Source organism: Acipenser ruthenus, chromosome 43, assembly GCF_902713425.1.
Source record: "Acipenser ruthenus chromosome 43, fAciRut3.2 maternal haplotype, whole genome shotgun sequence".
Classification (NCBI taxonomy): Eukaryota; Metazoa; Chordata; class Actinopteri; order Acipenseriformes; family Acipenseridae; genus Acipenser; species Acipenser ruthenus.
The window spans coordinates 8,673,284-8,698,558 of record NC_081231.1 but is presented as its reverse complement, the minus strand read 5'-3'; the positions used below and the strand labels follow the sequence as shown (position 1 = coordinate 8,698,558).

Sequence of the window (25,275 nt, the reverse complement as noted above, 5' to 3'; positions counted from 1 at the left end):
GTTCAGAAGAAAATAACAGTTCCAAGATGCTACTCTAAAAAATAGATGTTTAGTGAATTTTTATAGGAAGAGTCAGCTACTACCAAAAAGGGTTAACCACATTATAAATGCTTTGTCCTTAAAGAGTTAAACAGTGCTGCTTGTGAGCGTGGGTTTCCACATTTTAAAAACCAAATATCGATCCCGCCTATCAGCCTCAGTCTGCCCTGATCCACATTCATGTGTAAGATGACACTGAAACCTTTGATCCTGAACCCAGCATTATTATTATTATTATTATTATTATTATTATTATTATTATTATTATTTATTTCTTAGCAGACGCCCTTATCCAGGGCGACTTACAATTGTAAGCAAATACATTTCAAGTGTTGCAATACAAGTAATACAATAAGAGCAAGAAATACAATAACTTTTGTTCAAGCAAAGTACAAGTGTGACAAACCACAATTCAATAATACAGCAGATAATAGTGATAGTGACATCAGGATATGATTAAATAGTGATAGTTACATCAGGATATGATTAAATACAAAGTACTACAGGTTAAACACTTGGCAGATTACAGTATTCTGAAGTACAGGATTAAATGCAGTAAAATAGGGGGCAGATAAGAGCAAAATAAATCACATTTACATGAAGGGTGATAGTGTCCCAGGATACAAACAGAGGAGTTCTACAGGTGCTGTTTGAAGAGGTGAGTCTTAAGGAGGCGCTGGAATGTGGTCAGGGACTGGGCAGTCCTGACATCTGTAGGAAGGTCATTCCACCACTGCGGAGCAAGGGTGGAGAAGGAGCGGACTCTGGACGCAGGGGAGCGTAGCCGAGGTAGAGCCAGTCTTCTAGTGCAGGCGGAGAGGTCGAGTGGGGGTGTAGGGAGAGATGAGGGTCTGGAGGTAGCTGGGTGCAGTCTGGTCAAGGCATCTGTAGGCTAGTACAAGAGTCTTGAACTGGATGCGAGCGGTGATCGGGAGCCAGTGGAGCGAGCAGAGTAGTGGAGTAGCGTGGGCGAAGCGAGGCAGAGAGAACACCAGGCGGGCAGCAGAGTTCTGGATGAGCTGGAGCGGACGGGTGGCGGACGCAGGGAGGCCAGCCAGGAGAGAGTTGCAGTAGTCTAGGCGGGAGAGTACCAGGGCCTGGACCAGGAACTGGGTAGCATAGTTGGTGAGGAAGGGTCGGATTCTTCGGATGTTGCTCAGGAAGAATCGGCAAGTGCGTGCCAGAGTGGAGATGTGCTGGGAATAAGAGAGGCAGGGGTCCAGGGTGACTCCAAGGTTCTTAGCTGAGGAAGAGGGAGAGAGTGTGGTAGATTCCAGAAGAACAGAGATAGAGAGATCAGAGGAGGGGGAGGAGGAGGGAAAGAAAAGGAGGTCAGATTTAGAGAGGTTGAGTTTGAGGTGATGCGAGTGCATCCAGGAAGAAATAGCAGACAGACAGGTAGAGATACGGGAGGAGATGGTGGAGTCAGAGGTGGGGAAGGAGAGGAAAATCTGAGCATCATCAGCATAGAAATGGTATGAGAAACCATAGGATACGATGAGGGGGCCCAGGGAGCGGGTGTAGAGAGAGAACAGGAGAGGACCCAAGACTGACCCTTGGGGGACTCCAGTTAAGAGAGGGTGAGGTGTGGAGGTTGCTCCACGCCAGGTTACCTGGTAAGTGCGGTTGGAGAGGTAGGAGGAGAACCAGGCCAGAGCAGTGCCAGAGATCCCCAGGTCAGCAAGAGATGATAGTAGAATAGAGTGATCAACAGTGTCAAAGGCAGCAGAGAGGTCGAGGAGAATTAGGACAGAGGAGAGAGGCAGCTCGGGCACACTTAAGTGAGTTGGTGACAGACAGGAGGGTGGTTTCAGTGGAGTAGGCAGAGCGGAAGCCAGATTGGAGAGGGTCAAGCAGAGAGTCGTTGGACAGGAAAGCAGATAGCTGGCGGTGTACAGTCCGCTCGAGGGTTTTGGAGAGGAAGGGTAGGAGGGAGACAGGACGGTAGCTCTGGAGGGAGGTGGGGTCGAGGGTAGGTTTTTTGAGGAGGGGAGTGATAGAGGCTTTTTTGAAGGCAGAGGGAAAGAGACCGGAAATGAGAGAGGTGTTGAGAAGGGAGGAGATGAAGGGGAGTAGAGCAGGAGCAGCAGCTTGAAAGAGGTGAGTGGGGAGGGGGTCCAAGGCACAAGTGGTGGGTTTGTGAGCCTGGAGCAAGGAGGAGAGGTCAGAGTCTGAGAGGGGCAAGAAGGTGGATTGAATCAGATCGCCGCGTAGTCTTCTTTGTTCAAGACTGAATAGATTCAATTCTTTTAGCCTGTTCTCTCTGGGTAGCCAGGTCTGCCTGTGTCGGCCTTTTTCAATGGCCAGGCTGTGGTCACTGAGCCTGTACTTGGTCAGGATCTGCCTCTGCTTTGTATCTCTGACAGTGAAGAGATACCCTCCCAGAGTAAAGTCTCTTTTTAGGGCTCGATAGCAATCCAGTTTATTTGGGGGTTTTGTTTCTTTGTCCCAATGTTCCAGATAGGAGTTTTTGATTTGTGTTACAGTTCGGTTGACTCTGATTGGCAGTGCTGTAGCAGTGCTATCTTGAAGCTGGTTAGTGTTAGTGTGGGTTAGTGTAGTGAGCTTCAGGACCCTGGGCTGAGCTCTTGGGTTAGAAGGGCCTTGTACTGGATAACTCTTGCCAGATTCTGACAGGTAGATGTATTTTATAAAGCCTCCTTTTGATGGTATAAAAAGCTCTGCAGGCTTTTTCTTTTAGTGCATTCACTGCCAGGTTAAAGCTCCCTGACGCACTGATGGCCAGGCCTAGGTATGTATATTGTGTGGTGTGTTCTAGGGTGGTGTTGTGTAGAGTGAAGTGGGACCTGCTTCTTTGAGATCTGCCCTTTTTAAGATCATAATTCTGGTCTTTCTCATGTTTCCTGTCAGGGCCCAGGTGTGACAGTACTGCTCTAGCAGTGACAGGCTGTGCTGCAGCCCCTGCTCTGTGGGCGACAGCAGGACTAGGTCATCTGTGTAGAGCAGGAATTGAATTTGCTTGTCGTGTAGAGTGAGGCCAGGGGCTGCAGACTGCTCCAACACCGCTGCTAATTCACTGATGTAAATATTGAAGTGTGTTGGACTCAAACTGCAGCCCTGTCTCACTCCACGATCCTGTGTGAAGAATTCTGTTCTTTTGTTGCCAATTTTTATTCCGCACTTGTTTTCTGAGTACATTGACTTCATTATGTCGTACATTTTACCCCCTACACCACGTTGTAGAATTTTATCATTTAAACCTTCATGCCAAATGGAATCAAATGCTTTTTTAAAGTCTATAAAACAAGAGAAAATGTTTCCTTTATTTTTTTGTTGTACATGTTTGTTGATTAGGGTGTGGAGGGTGTAAATATGGTCATTGGTAATTTGGTAGAAATCCAATCTGACTCTTACTCAGGACACTGTGTTCGGTAAGGAAGGCCAGTATTCAGGTATTGATGATACTGCAGAATACCTTCCCCAGGTTGCTACTCACACAGGTGCCTCGGTAGTTGTTGGGGTTGAATTTGTCTCCACTTTTGTAAATTGGTGATATATGCCCTTGGTTCCAGATGTCAGGGAAGCAGCCTTCCTGTAGTACCAGGTTAAATAATTTAAGCAGGGCCTCCTGCAGCTCAGGGCTGCTGTGTTTGAGCATCTCGGTACTGATGCTGTCGGGCCACAGGCTTTCCTGGGTTTGAGTCCCTGGAGCTTCTCTGCTAGCTCCTGCGGGGAGATTGGGAAGTCAAGTGGATTTTGGTTGTCTTTAATAGATAGTTCTAATGATTTAAGTTTTTCCTGAATTAAATTTTGCTCTGTGTAAAATCCTCTTGTAGGGTTCCTTTGTAAAGATTTTCATTTTGTATTATCAGTTCTTGTTTCTGTGTGGAGTTCATATTGTTCCACATTCCCAGAACTGATTTTGGTTAATAGATTCCTCCGTGTCTGTGAGGGTTGTGTTCGTGTGTTTCTCTTTGCTCTGTTTCAGGGTGTGTTTGTGTTGCTTTAGGGTCTCGCAGTACCTGAGGTGTAAATCTGGGTTGTGTGGCTGATGATGTTTTTGATTTGATTCTTGTCTTAGTTTTCTCCTTATTGTTTCACATTCATCATCAAACCATTTTTCTTTGGGTTTGTGCTTCTGATTGTTTTTTACTTGTTCATTTTTTTGAGATTTGCTTTGCTTGCTGTTTGTTCTAATATTTCATTCATGTGTTTAACTGCCAGATTTACTCTCTCACATTAGGCTGGCACTGTGTGATTTGGAAGGTGTCAGTAAGGTTAGTGATTTCAGGAGAGCCAGTTGCTTTATCGAATTCCTCTGTGCTGTTTGGAGCCCATTTATAAGTATGGTTCAGATGGTACAGCTTGCATGGCTGTATTAGTGTGTTACTGGGCTGTCCTGTTCTTTGTAGGAACACAGTAATTTGACTGTGGTCTGACAGAGGTGTTTGTGGTCTGACAGTGAATGCATTAATAAAGGAGGGGTCCAGGTCAGTGATGGCGTAATCAACTACGCTAGTCCCAAGAGCTGAGCAGTATGTGAATCTACCTAAAGAGTCCCCTCTGATCCTGCCATTAATGATGTACAGACCCCAGGCTTGACAGAGATGCACTAACTGCCTCCCATTTGTGTTCACAATACAATCAGGGTTGTTTCTGTGGATTGAGGTAGGTGTGAGGTACAGAGGGGTTTGTCCAAATACATGGCTGTTACCTTGTGTGCTTCTACAGTCAGGCTCTGTTCCTGTTCTGGTGTTGAAATCCCCACAGAGCAGCACATTTCTCTGGGTCTGGAAATGGCTGATCTCTGTGTGGAGGGTATGAAAATATTCCTCATTGTAGTTTGTGGATTCAGAGGGAGGGGTGTAGGCTGCACACAGGTAAACGTCAGTTTCACCTTGGACTGCGTTTTTGTTTATTTTGAGCCGTGTGTGTGTCTGTCCTTGTTTAATTGAGCCGATGGATTGGGCGAGCTCCCCTCTGTGCCACACTAGTATTCCCCCCCCGAGTCCCTGCCGTGTGTGACTGTGCTGTGTTTCAGGGAGGGCACTATGATCTCCCTGTAGCCTGAGGGACAGTGAGTGGCACATCTGCACGGCACCACGTCTCTAATAGGATCATAATATCAATATTATTTACATTGTGTGCTCTTCAGCCTGAAGACCGAGGAGTACAGACCCTGGATGTTCAGCAGCCGATTGAAAGAGATCTCAGCTTTTCTCTTTTTGTTTTTTAAATTTCTATTATTTATAATAAAACAAAATGCAAATTACAACATTAAGTAAATATGTAGATGTGTCTGTGCAGTGATACTGTTTGTGATACACGCACGCACACACACACACACACACACACACACACACATTGTTTTTCTTCATATTCATATCACATTCGTTTCTGGTATTTTCCCAGGTAAACTAGGGTTTCCTGTGTCCTACCCGAGTGCTGCGGGTCCCTCAGTCCTGCAGTCTTGAGCAGAGGGTGTTGAGGAGCTGTTTTATCTCACCCAGCTCAGTGGTGGCAGGGGGGTCTGGCTGAGCGAGGGCTCCAGCGTAGCTGAGCTGGTGCTGCGGCTGGTTGGTGCTCGGAGGGGCTCTGGGTCTGGCTGGTCCTGGCTGGGCTGTGCTGCTCTGGGTTGCAATGGCTCAGGCAGTGTTGGGTCGTGCTGTTCTGTGTGGGTGAGGGGTGGGTTGGCCCCTCGCAGGTGTGTGTTCTGTGGCTCCAGAGGGTCTCCTCACTGGTGTGTGTCCTGTGGCTCCAGGGGGTCTCCTCACTGGTGTGTGTCCTGTGGCTCCAGGGGGTCTCCTCACTGGTGTGTGTCCTGTGGCTCCAGGGGGTCTCCTCACTGGTGTATGTCCTGTGGCTCCGGGGGTCTCCTCACTGGTGTGTGTCCTGTGCTCCAGGGGGTCTCCTCACTGGTGTGTGTCCTGTGGCTCCAGGGGGTCTCCTCACTGGTGTGTGTCCTGTGGCTCCAGGGGGTCTCCTCACTGGTTGTATGCTGTGCTGGGGGGGGGGGGGGGGGCCTGGCTGGGCTGCGGCCCATGGCTGTATCCTTGAGGGATTTATCAAAGACCCGGACACCTTCCTGGTTGAGGTGCACTCTGTCGTACAGCTGCCAGGGGCTCAGTGTGGGGGGGTGTGCCAGGTGGACGCTGGGCATCAGAGCACAGCCCCGGACGATCTCAGCGTTGATATTACTGGTGATGTGTGGGGGGGTGTCTGCTCTGTGGAAATGACAACTCTGGAGTCTGAACTCCTGCGTGGAAAAAAATAAAAATAATAAAACAGGATTAAAAAAAAATAAAAGATCATAACAATAAAAGCATCAGACCGCAAAAAAAGTAAATCTGATGTCTTAATGGACGCAGTTCTTGGTCACAGACCTGCAGCGACCGGCGCCGATGTGTTGAATTCAGAGACTTGTCTTCTGGAAAGTATTTCTCCTTTAAATTGTTTAACGCTGACAGGGATCATTTCAAACAGAGACAAATCAAACCTTACAGTGTGTGAACTGCAAGGTCTGCTGCTGCTTCATGAATTGGGTTCCATGTATTTATCAGCAACGCTTTATATTGCGTGACATAAATTAATATTAAATAGATCTGCAATTGATATTAAATGAATGTTAAATTAATATTTAATAAATTGCACTAGCTGGTTTCTTGCTAAATGTTAATCAAATATCGATTGAAAATGTAATGGCACGTCACGTCCATTTATATCACGTTTTGTTACCGTTGAAAATATGTAATAATTTCCCCTTATTGAAAATACAGTTAATCTGACTTGAATGTCAATGGAAAGGAACAAGGAATAATTGAACGTAAATTTAATATACAATTTAATATTAATTTATGCCACGTAATATAAACCATTATCATTTTCTCTAATGAATAAAGTGATCAGTAATCACGCATATTATTTTGTGGTTACGTTATAAACCGGTCCTCGGCTCGGGTGTGCTGGTCTGAAAAGGCTAAGATGTTTGGGCTCCAGATCGTGTTCACTCGCCGGTCAGGGAAGAGCCTCCGTCAGGGTTTTCTCTCACACTTTCAGTTTGTGTTGTTCTTCTCCCCTCTTCAGGATCGCGTATCTCGCGGCTCATTGCGTTCACTGCCGTTTCCATGACAACAGAACACTGCTGCAGTTCCAACTGCAATTCCAAACTGCAGCTTGAGTTCAGCCTGTCGATTTAAGAGACTTTACTGTACGAGGCGATCTCGGGGTTTAGTTAATATTTATATCTAGAAAATATTATTATTTCAAGATTCATTTTAATTGATGTAAGAGGCTCACCTTCTGCCTTTGTCACCTTTCTTTCTTTCTTTCTTTCTTTCATTCGTTCCTCTTTTATATTATTTTATAATAATAATACTGCTCATAATAATAATAATAATAATCTGTCTTGGATGTCATTTTAAGGTTATTTTAGGTTGTGGTTTGGCTGGTTAAGAAAATGTCCTGTTAGGCCAGTTTTTTTTTTTTTAAACCCTTTTTGTGAAAATAATAATAATAATAATAATAATAATAATAATAATAATAATAATAATAATAATAATAATAATAATAATAATGATGTCTCCTCTCTGCTCCACAGTTGATGTGACTCTGGACCCTGATACAGCACACCCCGAGCTCATCCTGTCTTCGGAGGGGAAACGAGTGAGAGAGGGAGAGACACGGCAGAGTCTCCCTGACAATCCAAAGAGATTTGATAGCTGGTTCTGTGTGCTGGGCAGGGAGGGCTTCACCTCGGGGAGACGCTACTGGCAGGTGCAGGTGGGGGGGAATACACCGTGGAGATTAGGAGTCAGCAGAGAGTCTGCACCGAGGAAGGGGGGGTTCAGCATGACCCCCCAGCAGGGTTACTGGACTGTGGAGTGGTGGAGTGATGAGTTCACTGCTCTCACTGACCCCCGGACCCCCCTCCCCCGGAGCCTGAAGCCCCAGAAGCTGGGGGTGTATCTGGATTATGAGGAAGGGCAGCTCTCCTTTTACAATGTGGAGACCAGATCTCACATCTACACTTTCATTGACATGGAGTTCAATCCCAATGAGAAACTCTATCCATTCTTCAGGACTGGGGACAAGAAAACAGACCTTGTGCTGGAGTCCCCTGACCCAGACCCTGTCAGCGCTGCAGATTAAACACACATTGCTGTCTGAACCAGGAAACTATTCAAACAGCTCAGACAATCTCCTCTTCACTTTCACTGACACTCTCTCTGCACTCTTCTGGGCTGATGAGAAGAAATCCTCTCTCTTTCACCCTCTTACCCTGAGTCCCTCCTCTTTATTTCTCTACACCCCCTTTCCTACTCTTCCTTCCTGTCTCCCTCTCTCTTTCCCCTCCACCTCTCTCCATCTCCTGCTCTCTCTTTCTCTCCTCTCCCCTTCTCCTCTCTGCCTCCCCTATGGCTCTCCCCTCTTTCTCTCTCCCTTCCCTCTGATATGCTAATCCCCTCCCTTTCCCACTCTCCCTCTCTCCTCCATCCTCTCTAATCTCCCTCTCTCCACCCTGCCTTCTCTACTCTCCCTCTCTCCTCCATCCTCTCTACTCTCCCTCTCTCCTCCCTGCTCTCTCTACTCCCTCTCTCCTCCATCCTCTCTACTCTCCCTCTCTCCTCCATCCTCTCTACTCTCCCTCTCTCCACCCTGCCCTCTCTACACTCCCTCTCTCCTCCCTGCCTTCTCTACTCTCCCTCTCTCCTCTATCCTCTCTACTCTCCCTCTCTCCTCCATCCTCTCTCCTCTCCCTCTCTCCTCCATCCTCTCTCCACCCTGCCCTCTCTACTCTCCCTCTCTCCTCCATCCTCTCTACTCTCCCTCTCTCCTCCATCCTCTCTCCTCTCCCTCTCTCCACCCTGCCCTCTCTACTCTCCCTCTCTCCTCCATCCTCTCTACTCTCCCTCTCTCCTCCCTGCCTTCTCTACTCTCCCTCTCTCCTCCAACCTGCCCTCTACTCTCCCTCTCTCCACCTTGCCTTCTCTACTCTCCCTCTCCACCCTGCCTTCTCTATTCTCCCTCTCTCCTCCCTGCCTTCTCCTCTCACCCTCTCTCCTGCATCCTCTCTACTCTCCCTCTCTCCACCCTGCCCTCTCTACTCTCCCTCTCTCCTCCCTGCCTTCTCTACTCTCCCTCTCTCCACCCTGCCCTCTCTACTCTCCCTCTCTCCTCCATCCTCTCTACTCTCCCTCTCTCCTCTCTCCTCCGTCTCCCTCTCTCCTCCCTCCCCCCTCTAATTTTGTACTGTGATATTTTGTAACAGCTGTAAGTCTCCCTGGATAAGGGTGTCTGCTAAGAAATAAATAATGATAAAAGACTTTCTAGACAATAGATGAATGCATTATTTTCCATGTAATCAATATTTACACTGAAGCTGAGATGTTCCCTGAGTATTATTCATTGCTAAACTTAGTGACCTGATTTCTGCTATTTTGATATGAATCTTCTGTTCTGTTTTTGTAGCACATCTGTTTTCTATCTTTCTTGATAAAATGTATAAAAAATATAACGGTGTTATGTGATTTACTGCTCAATTGTTTACCTCGGCAATCTTGAACTCGTAAAAAGAAAGACATTCATGACAGCAGAGTGCTGATTAAATTAGACCATTACACATATGAATGAATTGTATCCTTAAACTGGACATTTTAATTGTGATTCTTCACACATAACTCTCAACAATAACAAGCCTGGTGGGTCCATGAGCAGATTCTTCACAGAGACACTGTGCTCTAGTCTAGCTACTATAGTCAATCAAACACTGTGCTCTAGTCTAGCTGCTATAGTCAAACACTGCTCTAGTCTAGCTGCTATAGTCAGCAATCAAACACTGTGCTCTAGTCAAGTTGCTATAGTCAGCAATCTCCACACACTTAGTCTAAGTGCCCTCAGTTTGACCCTGTGTTCTGGCCACGCCCCCTCCAGTGCAGTATCCATGAAGGACTTCCCGCTGCTGCACGGGGGGTTCCTGTCGGGAACGAACCTGGAAGAGGCCGACTACAACACGAGGACTCCGATGCATGTAGCCGTGTCGGCCAACAATCCAGAGATGGAGGAGAAACTGCTGTACTACGGAGCCACACCGCTGGTGAGAGAGGGGGAGAGGGAGGGAGGTGGAGACAGCTGGGGCTGTACTACAGATCCACACCGCTGGGGAGGGGGAGACAGCTGGGGCTGTACTACAGATCCACACCGCTGGTGAGAGAGGGGAGGGGAGAGGGAGGGGGGAGACAGCTGGGGCTGTACTACAGATCCACACCGCTGGTGAGAGTGGGGAGGGGAGAGGGAGGGAGGGGGGAGACAGCTGGGGCTGTACTACAGATCCACACCGCTGGGGAGAGAGGGGAGGGGGAGGAGTTGGGGCTGTACTACAGATCCACACCGTTGCGGAGAGGGAGGGAGGGGGAGACAGCTGGGGCTGTACTACAGATCCACACCGCTGGTGAGAGAGGGGAGGGGGAGAGGGAGGGAGGGGGAGACAGCTGAGGCTGTACTACAGATCCACACCGCTGGTGAGAGAAGGGAGGGGGAGACAGCTGGGGCTGTACTACAGATCCACACTGCTGGTGAGAGAGGGGAGGGGGAGAGGGAGGGAGGGGGAGACAGCTGGGACTGTACTACAGATCCACACCACTGAGGAGAGAGGGGAGGGGGAGAGGGAGACAGCTGGGGCTGTACTACAGATCCACACTGCTGGTGAGAGAGGGGAGGGGGAGAGGGGAGGGAGGGGGAGACAGCTGGGACTGTACTACAGATCCACACCACTGAGGAGAGAGGGGAGGGGGAGAGGGAGGGAGGGGGAGACAGCTGGGACTGTACTACAGATCCACACCACTGAGGAGAGAGGGGAGGGGGAGGGAGAGGGAGGGAGGGGGAGACAGCTGGGGCTGTACTACAGATCTACACTGCTGGTAAGAGGGGATTTTTTTAGTGTGTCTAAGCTTGCCTGTTTAATAGTAATGGATGATATCTCTACTTTGTTTGAAACTCCGAGTGGGGATCTGCGGAGGATTGCAGGCTCTGTACACACTCCAGTTAGTTTACATATCACCACCTCCTCCTCAAAGCAGTTACTTCCAGTCTGATTTAGAAATACTTAAAGAAACAGAACAGATTCTGTTCAGATGTGTTTTAATTGTCATTTTTATTCAGCATACATGGAAAATATGTTCACCTTGTATTTAAAACATCTGGGAGATTTTACAAAAAAAAAAAAACTCAAAATATAATCCATTTGTGCCCGTTGTTTTTGATTTTATTTTAGTTTCCATGATGAGGGTTACACAGACCACTGAAACCAATTTCAGTTCTTATTAAAATAATTCTACTGCAGCTCAAAAAAGAATTCCCTCAGTGTTAGCGGTCCATCACTTCCATTCACTACACAGCTCTCACATGTGCAGCTTTTGAAAGATGTTGCAGCAAAACATGGATTCTCATTTGAACACCTCTGGTGCTACCCTGGGGTAATCTCTGTTTGCACAAGCCAGGCTTTCAAAAGCTTACTAGAACGAAAACTTTTCATTTTACAACGTGATATGTGCTACAGTGCTACACCCGGTTAAAGAAATCTCTGTTTGCAAGCCATGGTTTCAGTTAGGATTGCACTTCCTTGTGCACCTGGAGGATGAAATTGTCCCCGCCCCTTCGCTGGTTTCTTTCCTGTCATTGACCAATCAGCTGCTGCTCCCCCTGCTGACTGGCAGGCCGTCAGCCAGTAACATGACCCAGAAGATACTGCAGAGGTGAAGTGAGGCGGGGAGTCCAGCAGCCTTCCCGAGTGCGAGGCACAGAAACAGAACTTCCTTTAATCCAGTGATCATGTCAAATCCAGGTCTGCGAGAACATCTTTCAAAAACTGGACAGCTGAGAGCTAACTTCCAAGCAGGTCATCTGTATGAAATTATTTTTATTAAGCTATAAATCACTTAAAGAAAATAAAAATCATGAATTTCCACACACTTTAATTTTCCAACAGTGTAGATTTTTATTTAAAGCTATTTAAATATGTCTTCACATTTTTTTTTTTTAATTTGTAAAAATCTTCTTTTGGAATGTAAAATTCAGATTGCAAAAGCAGTGGCTCAGTGTGTGAGGTTTACTGGTCCCAGTTTAATGAGCGCACTGGTCTAGTAGACGTAACTGGCAGTGTGAAAAACCCTCATTTGTAAACAAGTCTTTATTTTTTTGATGTATTTTGTTGTCCATGACTTGTTTTGTACTGGTGTCAGAGAATAGCTGTTCCCCCAGGAAACAAATATTAACTCCCCCTAGGAACCAATATTTCATCTTTCAAATATTTGTTCCCCCCTTATTTATTTCTAACAGCCATCCTTCTTTGCATAGAAGTCTATATCGCTGCCCTTTCAACTAAATCCTAACCCTAACCTTGTACCCCCAGTCCCCTCGGACAGGTCCAGTCTCCCCTGCAATAATACATGAGAACAGCCTGCAAGCATTACACACTTTCACGAACATTATACATGCAGAATTCACATAGAAATAGGACACACACACACATGTGTGTGGGGGTGGGGGTGGCACACACACAAATATTTCAAGGGAACCAATATTGGTTGACACCGGTACTCGTTTCCCTTCACTCACATTCTACAGTATAAATGCGCACAATTATTGCACCAACTCCATCAACAGCAACATTCTCTTTACTTTCCTATTTAACTGTGAGCCGTGATTGGAGCTCCACTGGATTATTCCATTTTAAATGAGGCCGGGGTGTATGCAAGGCTGTAACAAGCCAGTATCTTCAGTGGGTTAAATAAAAGTGCTTAGCAGCTTCACTATTGCAACGTCTGCCTTTGCCTGATCGCTTGAGCCTCACCTTGACACAGACAGACAGACATAGAGAGAGAGAGATAGACACACACACAGACACAGAGATAGACACACACCAGTTACATTCAACAGCAATGTACAAAACTGACTGAAGACACCTCCAATGGCATTGCATGTACGTGGTACACGAGTTCTGCAAAGCCAATCATTCAGATGTATGTATTTAACTGGGACAGAGCCTTTGAGAGAGACATCTCATTCACAAGGGGGTCCCTGACAAGAAACAACATTACAAAAATCATGAGAGAGAAAGAGAGAGAGAGAGCAAGCAGTCATCGAAACAGGACAAGAACACTTCAAACAAAATAACCAACAAGTCACACCGCTCCAGTGTTCACGATGCTGGTCACAGTCGGTATTTACAGGGTCTGCAGCCCTGCTCAGATTTAGAACACATCTTTCTGAGTGATTTAAAAAGGGATTGTGAAGAGGCTGTTTTTATGTTTGAAGGCAAGGAGTTCCTAGGAGGAGATGCCCGATGTACAAACAGCATCTCTGCTCATACTGGAGCTCAGTTTAAGGATTTTGTCTCCTTTACAGACCGGCGCTTTTTGAACGCCCCTTCGTACCCTGGCTCTTTCAGTGAAGGCCACTTGCACAGCCTGGAGGTCTCCTGGCTTGCTTGCCGAGGCGGAGAGCGTGGAGGCCTGCAGGGCTCTCCCGTAGGAGAAGGTGAACTTCCAGGGCTTGGGCAGGGGGCACTGGTTAATGGCGTTGAGATTGAGAGAGGCATCCTCCTCTCTCTGACCCCCGGAGAGGAAGCAGATACCTGGGAGAGAGGGAGAGACAGAATGTGAGAGAGCAGAGATACATCATTTGTATTGAGTGTTTAATATGCTTTACCAGACCTCTCTGTGCTTTACAATGCTTCCCTATGCTTTACCAGACCTCTCTGTGCTTTACAATGCTTCCCTATGCTTTACCAGACCTCTCTGTGCTTAACAATGCTTCCCTATGCTTTACCAGACCTCTCTGTGCTCAACAATGCTTCCCTATGTTTTACCAGACCTCTCTGTGCTTTACAATGCTTCCCTATGCTTTACCACACCTCTCTGTGCTTTACAATTGTAGCAGGTAGGACTACTGCTAACTTAATTGTGTGTTAATTGTAACTCATTGACTTCCCCTTATAAAAGCTGTGTTCGTTGTTGCTCTTGACCGCAGCGCTGTTTCTGATCAGGACTGCCAGCATACGTCACGCGTGTGAATTCCTCCAGAGAAGGTAAGCCCCACGTCGTTTGCATTTCTTCTCAGTGTGATCTTTCTCATTATGTTTTTAATGTGTTGTTTTGCTGGTTGCGTGATCAGGTTCGTTGTTTTAACCTCCTCAGGGTGAGCTGGTGTAACTCCTCCTTTGTGTGACCACAGCAAGAGCTCACCAGGGTAACGCAACCAGAAGGCTTGTGTCTAACAGAATCATGTATGTTTTCGTGGAGTTCCTGATATGATTTCTTCTGTATCTCAGGAGTGCGCACAGCCACTGTTTCTTGTATGTTCTTTTTGTTCTGATTTCTTAGATGTTTTCTTTATTTTGCTCTCTGCTGCTTTAGTTCCAGTTTTCCAGCACGTTCATCATGCAGTTTGCTGTGTGTTTGTAGTGTTATCTAACACTTTGTTTATAGCTTCACTTTGTGCTCATACTACTGGTGTGGTAAACTGTAGATTCTACAACCAAGACGTTTCTGATTGCTGCTCTACTGTATCTCCCTGCTTGAGATTTTTTTTAGTATTATAATTATCATCTATCACATATCAGTAGAACCTTTAACATTCAAGCGGTAGCCATCTTGTGGTGGTTTCCAGTATTGCATCTACCATTCTTTTTTTTTTCATATATTATTATAATTTATTTCTTAGCAGACGCCCTTATCCAGGGCGACTTACAATCATAAGCAAATACATTTCAAGAACCACAGTACAAGTAATAATACAATAAGAGCAAGATAAATACAATGACTTTGGTTCAAGCAAGTACAAGTGTGACAAAATACAATTCAATAATACAGCAGATAACAGTGACAGTGATAGTTACATCAAGATATGATTAAATACAAAATACTACAGATAAAACACTTGGCAGATTACAGTACTCTGAAGTACAGGATTAAATGCAGTAAAATAGGGGGCAGATAAGAGCAAATAAAGCGCATTTAAGGAAGGGTGATAGTGTCTCAGGGGAAAAACAGAGGAGTTCTACAGGTGCTGTCTGAAGAGGTGAGTCTTAAGAAGCCGCCAGAATGTTGTCAGGGACTGGGCAGTCCTGACATCTGTAGGGTCATTCCACCACTGCGGAGCAAGGGTGGAGAAGGAGCGGGCTCTGGAGGCAGGAGAGCGTAGAGGAGGTAGAGTCAGTCTTCTAGTGCAGGAGGAGCGGAGAGGTCGAGTGGGGGTGTAGGGAGAGATGAGGGTCTGGAGGTAGCTGGGTGCAGTCTGGTCAAGGCATCTGTAGGCTAGTACAAGAGTCTTGAACTGGATGCGAGCGGTGATCGGGAGCCAGTGGAGTGAGCAGAGCAGTGGAGTTGCGTGGGAGAAGCGAGGCAGAGAGAACACCAGGCGGGCAGCAGAGTTCTGGAAAAGCTGGAGCAGACGGGTGGCGGACGCAGGTAGGCCAGCCAGGAGGGAGTTGCAGTAGTCTAGGCGGGAGAGTACCAAGGCCTGGACCAGGAGCTGGGTGGCGTAGTTGGTGAGGAAGGGTCGGATTCTTTGGATGTTGCTCAAGAAGAATCAGCAAGTGCGTGCCAGAGTGGAGATGTGCTGGGAATAAGAGAGGCAGGGGTCCAGGGTGACTTCGAGGTTCTTAGCGGAGGAAGAGGGACAGTTCCGTTTTTCCAAAGCTGGTAAAGGATTTACTCGTGAGTCAGGGCAGTACATGTGCTTATTAGAGTGACTGGATCCTACTTACAGCGCATCCACTTAAACAACACGGGGGTAAAAAAACATACATTTTAACACGTAGTCACGTGATAATTTCATTTCTTGTAATTACGTGTTACTTTGTCACGTATATACGTGATCATTTTTTAACACGTAGTTCCGTGATGGTTCTCTATTTACGTGATTTTTATTTTTATTTATTTATTTTTGTAAGGTAGCAATGCGCTTCCTTAATATCTGTAATTACAGAACCGCTTCTGAATTAACTGCGCTGAACCAGGCAGCTGTGAAAGGGAGACTTTAAGGGTGCGTTCACGGAGATCATCATGTGCAGAATCTGACCAGTTCATAGAAGTTCATTGGATAAACTGGTCAGATTCTGCAGAGAATGATCTCTGTGAACACATCCTGAGTCTTTTTTTATTCACTTCAGTGTGCAGGCGCAGCTTTAAAAAGAGAGAGCGACGCTGGGAAATGCAGTCTGTCTTTATTCACTTCAGTGTGCAAGTGGAGCTGTGAGCAGTGGGGTGTAGGGATATATAAATATAGTCCTGTAGGTCTAAAGCTGTGTTCATGAATAGATCACCACTTCCTGGGCGGCTGAAGGACTCCATTTCATCTAGAGCCTCACAACGCACCCAAGGTGTGGTGATATTACCTCATGATAACACACACACACACACACACCCTGTCCAACGACATGAAACAAACATACATGTGGCTATGTTTTAATACAAAATCCATGCATCCATAATTCTGATTATTTATCTAAACAATCTCACAGCTAATTCTTTACAAATGAATCGTTTGTACATTTCTCGGAGTGCTAAGTAGTGTGGCGTTATAGTTTAACATATGAATTATCAGTGCTATTTGAGTATTTAAAATATGGTTATCTTCAAAATTAAAATGCCAGCAACGGTGTGTTAATTAAACGAAGCGCCTGACGCCGCTCGGAACTTTGGCATTTTTAAATCCTAACGGTCTCTGCTCAGCGGAGTGGAATGTTCAGGAGCCGGTTGCCTAGCAGCGTCTCCCCCTCCTTCTCTGCCCCGCCCCCTCTCTCCCTCTCACGTGTTAAATCAGCTCTAATCGTGTTAAATTGAACACTCAGAAAGTGTCTATACTGTCCCACTCTACACAGTGTTAATTTTACACTTTTGAAAGTCTTAGCTTTTTAACACTTTAGCAGAGTTACTGTATCTCTGTAAATAGTTAAAAATGAACAGTGGCCAACCCTGGTTATTGTTGCATTAACTCTACACTAGTGTAATGTTTTAACAATCAACTCCATCAGAGTACATTTTTACTCTGCCAGATTTCTACCTTTCAACCCTGTAGGGTGTAAATATAAAATCAACTCTCACCGTGTAACTTTCACTCTAATAGAGTTCACACTATAGGATGTAAACTTGAATTATAACCATTCCAGCCATATAATACCCCCTGTACCCCCCAATGTGTTTGTGCCTTTAACCTTAGTGTACTTACAACTAAAATAAACACAGCACAGAATCTGCTGTTATTTCTTTTAATCTCAACATGTACACCACATTCAACACGTGACATTACCCTGACTCACATTGAACAGGTAAACATGACACAACTTGTGACAATGTGTTCTCTATCAGTATGATACAAAAACAGTCTGATGTACGGCCGATGGTAAAGCAGCTCTTCTACACACATCAAAAACAAAATGCGAGTCATACAATGTGACAGTATGGGACAATGTATGTTCTCTCATCATCCGTGTCATACGAAAACTGTCTGTCATAAGGTCTATGGTAAACCAGGTCTTCTACACATATCACAGTAAATGCATCACTTATTTCTTCAATGCTGAATGCATTTAAGTAATCATCAAAACACAATGTAGCAACATTCGAGGTCAAAAGAAAAGCTTGATCATCTTTTACAATCACATTAATGATCTTCTTGAATACAGGCATTTCACTTTCTGTACCTGAGCAAACAAACATACCAATGTGATACTCGCTTCCATAGTTCTTCACCCAACTAGTTGTGGAAACATCAGAGTATAAACTGGAATGGCCTTCTGGTCAACGACGATGTAGAATATCTGGATGATGTTCTTTTGTTCGCCAACACAGAGGAGGAAGGGCTGTTCACGTCCAACTTGCGCAAGGAAGGTCACCATGCTCGTCCCCACCTGAAAGAAAGAACATAGGGGAAACCACAGCCATTCATTTCTGTCACACAACACAAAGACAAAGTAGCCTGAGGTACAAAGTAGCCTCCATTATTGCACTCGGATTGTGCAAACATGCTGATTGGTTACGATACAGCTGCTGTCTGCAATGCACCTCCAATCACCTTGGTGAAACTGTCAGAAAGCAAGGGGCGGGAGAGGGGCTTGCAGGGGCTGTGTGTATGGCAAGTAGGCACTGTGCTAGATAAAAGGAGAGTGGCACAGAAAAGCACAACCAAATTCATATATTTCACCAGATGGTCAGCAGCTTGAGAGACACCGATCTTTGCAGCCCTCTTGCCTTTTGAGGTCGGGGGTAGCAGATGCAGCAGCAACAGAATGGCTGCCAAGTCACTGTCCCATCCTAGTCTTAGTGAAGTATAAACACAGTAGAGCAAACGCTACAGTAAACGCTACAGTAAAAACCTGAAGCTCACATGACATGTTAGTAAGACTTACAACTATTTGGTGGTCAAGCAGAAATGATGTACTCATGTACCCAAATCATCAGAGTCGTGCTGCGCAGAAGAGAGGAGGGCTTCCAAATGGGCACTGGGGGGGTAGGTTCTTGAGTCTGCGATGACCCTGGGTCTCAACAAAGTTGGCCATTTCGCCAGGAACTTGCCAGATGCATCCTCTCCAAACAGCATTGTGAAGTCTTGGTCGATCTGAAAAACATTGAACCAACATTGCTTCACAAAACTCTTATCTTTAAATCTACAAAGTATGGCAAAAAGCTTGCTTCTAATCATAACTACCAAGCCTGGTATGTCAAGGAATCGGGGGAAGACGCCCAAGATGGTTGAGGACTTCTCTGGATCCTGCACAATGTTCTGTCTGTGTTTGAATGTTGCCCTCATCTTCTCCTTGACCAGTGACTCGTCAGTTGAATGCTGAAGCACAGATATCGCCTCTCTGCATTCGTCAACAGTTGAATGTGAAGCCCGCTTAGCCTTTGGACCATCTTGGTATGTGGACATGGATCTCTTCTTGGTCCCATGTGATGTGTTGCGTTGGACAGTCTTAATCCTCCAGGCCAGGTAACCCGATCCACTTTCGGCATTGCAGTAGTGTTCCTTTCAAAAGGAAAACACAGTAAGAACTTGACAAAACAGAGTTCCCCTTACCATTGTATGCAGGGCAGCCCTGCCTGCCTAGGTCTCGTGCTCCCCCACCAGAAAGACTTAGGCTTCTACTGGTTTCTATTGACAGTTTCGGATAAAGAGGGTCTGGATGAGAGATGGAGCCTTTCCACCCTGTCTGGACTATAATCTAGGGGAAACACTGAAATACATAAGTCACTATTTATGACCATAGTACTCTTGGCCAGGTGTCCCCAGTACAAGATGAGTCCTGAGCTGATAATTTAAGCAATTTGGCCCCACCAATTTAATTAAGAAAGGTTAAAAATGTGCATGCATTGTTACCTACAATAATCCAAACTTACATATCCATTACTTGAATCTGGATCCTTCAAATAGGGGAATAAAGTCACGATTCCCAGGGCATGCTTGGTGCGCACACTTGATGGGGGGGCCCTCCTTTTAAGATAAATTGCAACAGAACACCACAACATGAATATATGAAAATTAATGACTAAGACTAAGTCTGACTAAAATCGTGCCAGACAAAATGTTGGTTTGTGATTATGTTATCAGTAATGAAAGGTAATTCTAGCATTGTTATCATACAGACCCAGCACATTGAATCATTCACTTACCCATGCTTCTCAATCATATCTGCCACAAGCATGTTCACTAATAGCCTACGGGTGCTATCAGAGAGACTCTTGGTTTTGGCAAACTCAAGGAATATCTTTTCACCACCTGCCTTCGAGTCAAGGATGGCACTGATCATCTGGAAGAACAAGATAAAAACCTAACAGCCACAGCAGTGCATCTTCAAGGGTGCTGGAAATGGCAGAAACCACACAATGTGTTCTAAAACATTCACGAATACACAAGCAGTGCATACAATAAAAAATATATATTTTTAAACTCACACCTCCTGCTGCATTACTGTCTACGGGACTATCAGTCCGATTTCTTCTCCTTGCTATGGTTTCTTCAAGAATCACAGTTGAACCTGATGATGAATCAGACTCCACTGAGCAGAACGAGGCCTCGGATAGATCTGAAGACACACACAATGGGAGCAGAAGCAGACATGACAAACTGGCTCATTACTCGAGCTATCTGTGCTCTAAAGCCCATTGACTGTGTTTTGCACTGGCTAAAGTAAGCAATCAGTTGAAAGGAGAGTTGTGATTTTGCCGTTGCCATGACAATTCTGTCAAATTAGATGAGTCATCCTATCGTCTGCTGTAATAAAAAACGGATGATAGGATGACTAATGACATCTAATTTGACAGAAAATTGTCATGACAATGTCAAAATCACAAGTCTCCTTTCAATAAATTCCTTACATTAGCCAATGCAAAACACGGTCAATGGTCTTTAAAGCACAGCTAGCTTGAGTAGTTAGCCAGGACGTCATGTCCGCTTCTGCTCCGTATGATATCATTTTGAGAATTTAAAGAGTTTTAAGCAGAATGCGCAACAGGATAAACTTTGCTTAGCCTATAACTCAAAGTCTTACCAGATTGTTCTCCAGTGAAGACTTTGAAGGATACTTCACTTGACGTCATAAGCTCATCAAAGATGTCTGCATCAACTTCAATTCCTGAAGAGTCATTTAAGTTCACGTGGATCTCTGGTGGCAAGATTGAATTGAACTGAGAAAAAATGGGCACGTTAGCTACCATTGGACTGACCTGAGACACTCACAAGAGCGCAAGATTGAATTCCACTGCAAGACATTAAGCCTACCTAAATGTAGCCCATCTGATTACAAATGAACTATCCACAACAAAAGAAATGAAATAGTCCTGAGATTCTGTCTTAACTGAGCTGCTTGGATGAATTCAGTGTAATCATACTTGGGGTCTGTCTTAGGAACCCTCACATATCACCTCACTCCCTTACATTCCACTGGAACCAGCATCTCCTTAAGCACATGTGACATGTCAAAAAGAAAACCAGCTAGCTATCCAACTTTATATGAAATAAGGACAGATCACCAATAAACATTTTGAAAAATACATTTCTTTAATGTGTGATATCAGGATTCCAATATTAATCTTCATACGATATCTTTGATATTAATCACCTGCGCCAATGTCTTTTGATTTAACTCTAGCTGGTGTTAAAATAGGGCGATACGAAAAATGGAAATTTGGGATTTTTTAAGGACTCGTGATCTCTTAACTAAATATCAAAACCAAACTAATAGTTTATATGAATGAGAATGCATTGTACTGTCAAGAAAATAAGATATAACTGTGCTTAATTTTAAAATATATTTTCGGTGGTAGAAAGCCACAATGACAGGAAAGCGCGTAACCGTTAGCCCCGCCCATTTTGTGACATCATCGCCCTGTCCTCTTCATAGGATTCAATGCAGGAATGTTAATTTCCGAAGCATTTACAACATTAACGCCCTCATCTAAAAAAAAGAGCCACCCCGATTGGCTAAATATTTCATGACGATTTACAGACACCTTCAACAACAAATCATGTAAATCTTACAAAGTGCCTGATTGGTTTAGGTCAAAAAAATACGAGTGAATTTTGGAATTGGATTTTTCGCATTTCTAAATGTCCCACAAAAGGCAAATTACATGAAGAAAGTTTATTCAGTCTACTTTTCATTGAACACGTAAATATAAATCAAATCAAAAACATGACTAGCGCAGTGAAGATTCAAAATATTTCAACACGGTGCCTCAGCGCAGCCACTGACGTCATTTTCAGCTGTCATCACAGCCGTTTCAGCTGATGCGGTAATATTGAAATTAATACCAGTTTAAAAAATAATAATCTGGTTTATGAAAATGGACTTCTTGAATGCATTTAAAATACCATGTATTGGTGGGCTTTTATAATAATAACAATTCTGACTAGTGTATCGTTTTTGTGTAACTACAGGCTAGGATGAAGAATACGAGCACCGCCCTACAGGTCCAGTGTGCCGAATAACAGAACATTAACAGAACATAAACAACAATAACAGAACACTCACACACACACACACACACACACACAACAATAACAGAGCACTCCCTCACACACACACACACACACACACACACACACACAGAGCACAGTGATATTCCATTGAGAAGAAACACACACACACTGACGCACACACACACACACTGACGCACTGACACACACACACTGACACACACACACTGACGCACACACACACACAGAGCAGTGATATTCCATTGAGAAGAAACACACACACACACTGACGCACACACACTGACGCACACACACTGACGCGCACACACACACTGACGCACAAACACTGACGCACACACACACTGACACCCCCCACACACACACTGACGCACACACACAGACACCCCCCACACACGCACACTGACGCGCACCCCCCCAGACACACTGACGCACACACACGCACTGACACACACACTGACACCCCCCCCACACACTAATGCACAAGCACACCGACACGCACACTGACGCACACACGCACGCACACACACTGTCACACACACAGTGACACACGCACACACTGATACACACTGACACGCACACACACACACTGACACGCACTGACACACACAGACACACTGACACCCCCCCCCCCACACACACTGATACACACACACACACACACACACACACTGACACTCACTGATACACACACGCACTGATAGACACACACTGACACACACACTGATACAGACACACACTGACACACGCACACACACTGACACACACACTGATACAGACACACACACTGACACACGCACACTGACACACACACTGATACACACACACTGACACACATATAAATTCTAAGTATAAAACTTGTATTTAGTAGTAAATATGTTATATAATTGTGTGTGTGCGCGTGTGTTGGAAAGGTAACCATACAAATAATGCGCGGTGTAATTCAGAATGTGCGTGACAACACGTCATTTCTCTTGTTAAATGTTTTTATCTGCATGGCAACGCATGAAGCTCTCATCACGATATTCAGAGTCGTTCTTTTTCTACTTATTAAGCAGACACCGACACTAAATAACTATGAATTGACTCATCTGCATTGGTACGGACGCTTTTTTCCCCCTAAATCAGAACTGCATAGCAACGCAAGTCCTGAAAAGTATGGCAAACTCCTCGCGAGGAAAACTGCCCTGACTTGTGCACGTGAATGCCGCCAGTGATCACTTTTGTGTTTTTTCCTCGTCACTGGTGGCAGAAGAAACCATTTCAAAACCACAACACCCAAGCATCTGGGGGCCTCACTTGAAGCAACCAGAGTGGCACTTCAGTATTCAAACAGAAATCTTGATTTCAGATTTTGAGGTTGTTTCAGCCTGACAAACTGCTTTTTATTAAAGGGGTTTACAGAAATTCACATTAAACTTGTTTTAGACAGTGAATTTGGGGGAATCCATACCAAAATATAAAGCAGTTGCTCACTATATCAGCAGATTCTTGCAGTCCCTGATGTGATTGAATTGTACTTCCTGTAGTTAGTGAATCTGTACCTGATGATGGCTCTGGAGCGGAGGCTGGAAGTGCTTGTATTCCCATCAGAGGTGACTGTTTTTAACACTACCCAGCACATGTGAACTGCTGTGAGAAAGCTGCTTGGTTTCTAAACCCAGAATTGATTTCCATGACTGCAGAGATGGAGATAAGACTCCTATTGCACAGCAGTGTCACCCATTCGAGGTTTTAAGAAGAGCTTGATTAGCTACAGTGTGGTGAACAAGCGCAAGTGTATTTTACTAAACCAGTGGGGGCCAAAACAGCAAACACTGCGATGCATTGTGGGGGATCTCAACGCGATCCGCGATCCACCCGTCAGCTATGAGCAACAATTATTAGCGGGATTTCATATAATATCGTCCAATGCGTAACAGCAATAATGAAACAAAACAACCACAACAACAAACACGTAACAGACGCTCTACGCGGTATCTTTTAGGCACATGTGCGCCTAATTAAAAAAAAAGATAGACGCGCACTTCAAAAGTTGAATATCTACAGATCTTTGTTTCCTTCCTTTCTTACACACACTTGTGCGGTTCAATACTTTTGCATCAACACAATTAAAATGGACGGTTGTTTGTTTTTAGCTGCCTGCTCGCATGTTCCTCAGAAGGCGCTGCTTGCTGTTTATGGCAGCGCGCTGAGCTGCCTCTCCGCACACTGCGTGCCGTTTTGAAGCGCTGTGTTTAAGATATTTTCATGTTTGAGCTCCTGGCTCCCTGTTAAAAATGCAGTCTGTCCTGCCATCAGTTCCCCTGCATCCTGATAAAACGGGCACAACATGGAGTTTTATTTATTTATTTATTTTTTTATTTTTTTTAACGCTGTCAAACTGAAGCCAGGGAAAATCTTTTATCCCCTGTTGGTTGAACTGTCGGTTGATAATTCAGTGAAGCTGGCGGGTATGGGATTTGTAGTTTTTAATGTGTGATTCACAGTGGGCAGTGGACACCAATAAACCACATTCCCAGAGTGCATTGCGATTGAGCTTTGAGTTTAGATCCGACTGTGAGGTTCTTTTTTTCTCTTTTGTTTTATACTTTTCAGCTTTATAAATAAATCTCGTTTATTGTTTACATTCAACCTTTAGGGATTTCTAGTCGCATACGTGCTCCTAAATTAAAATGTGCGTTCACACAAACATTGTGTTCGTCTCTCATGTGCAGAAACCGGACCCATAAAAACTATAACGAGTAGATCTATCGACGTTTGAATCAGACACAAGAACGAAATATCTACAAACATCTATTCTTCCGAGTATACCGGTAGATCATTACTATAAGGTTCAGGCTGCACTCCCGATAGCTCTAGACGCATGTTTGGAACATTTTACATTCCTTAGAGAAAAGAATATTTATCAGATTCGATTGTCGCTCTCCTCTTCAAAATGTCCGCCCAGCAAGCTCTCTCCTTCCCGCTGCACCCAGCCAGCCAATCGGAACTCCCCTCTTGTCAGCCAGCAAGCCAATCGGAGCTCTCCTCTTGTCAGCCAGCAAGCCAATCGGAGCTCCCCGCTGGTCAGCCAGCTAGCCAATCGGAGCTCCCCAATCTGATACAGTCACTCTATAAGCACGTGTACTGCCCTGACTCACGAGTAAATCCTTTACCAGCTTTGAAAAACGAAACTGTGCGATTGTAGTAGAGTCTTTATTATTATTATTATTATTATTATTATTATTATTATTATTATTATTATTATTATTATTATTCACGTGTGGATGGTGTTTCTCATAT

At 44.9% G+C, this 25,275-nt stretch overlaps 2 protein-coding genes across 4 annotated transcripts in view; both read left to right on the top strand.

The window, feature by feature from the left end:
* Positions 1-9,495, top strand: part of LOC117410031 (E3 ubiquitin-protein ligase TRIM39-like) — a 114,430-nt gene extending 104,935 nt beyond the window's left edge. For 2 of the 3 annotated variants that reach the window (XM_059011872.1, XM_059011873.1), the window contains exon 12: positions 7,598-9,494. In XM_059011872.1, coding sequence (XP_058867855.1) covers positions 7,598-8,148 — 551 coding nt within the window. In that variant the 3' untranslated portion in view covers positions 8,149-9,494. Of the gene's footprint in view, positions 1-7,597 lie in introns of all 3 variants that reach the window. The other variant, XM_059011874.1, reaches the window with a different exon arrangement.
* LOC131709360 (butyrophilin subfamily 2 member A2-like) overlaps positions 1-25,275 on the top strand; it is a 184,781-nt gene that overhangs the window by 105,500 nt on the left and 54,006 nt on the right. The gene's annotated exons all lie outside the window — the stretch shown is intronic.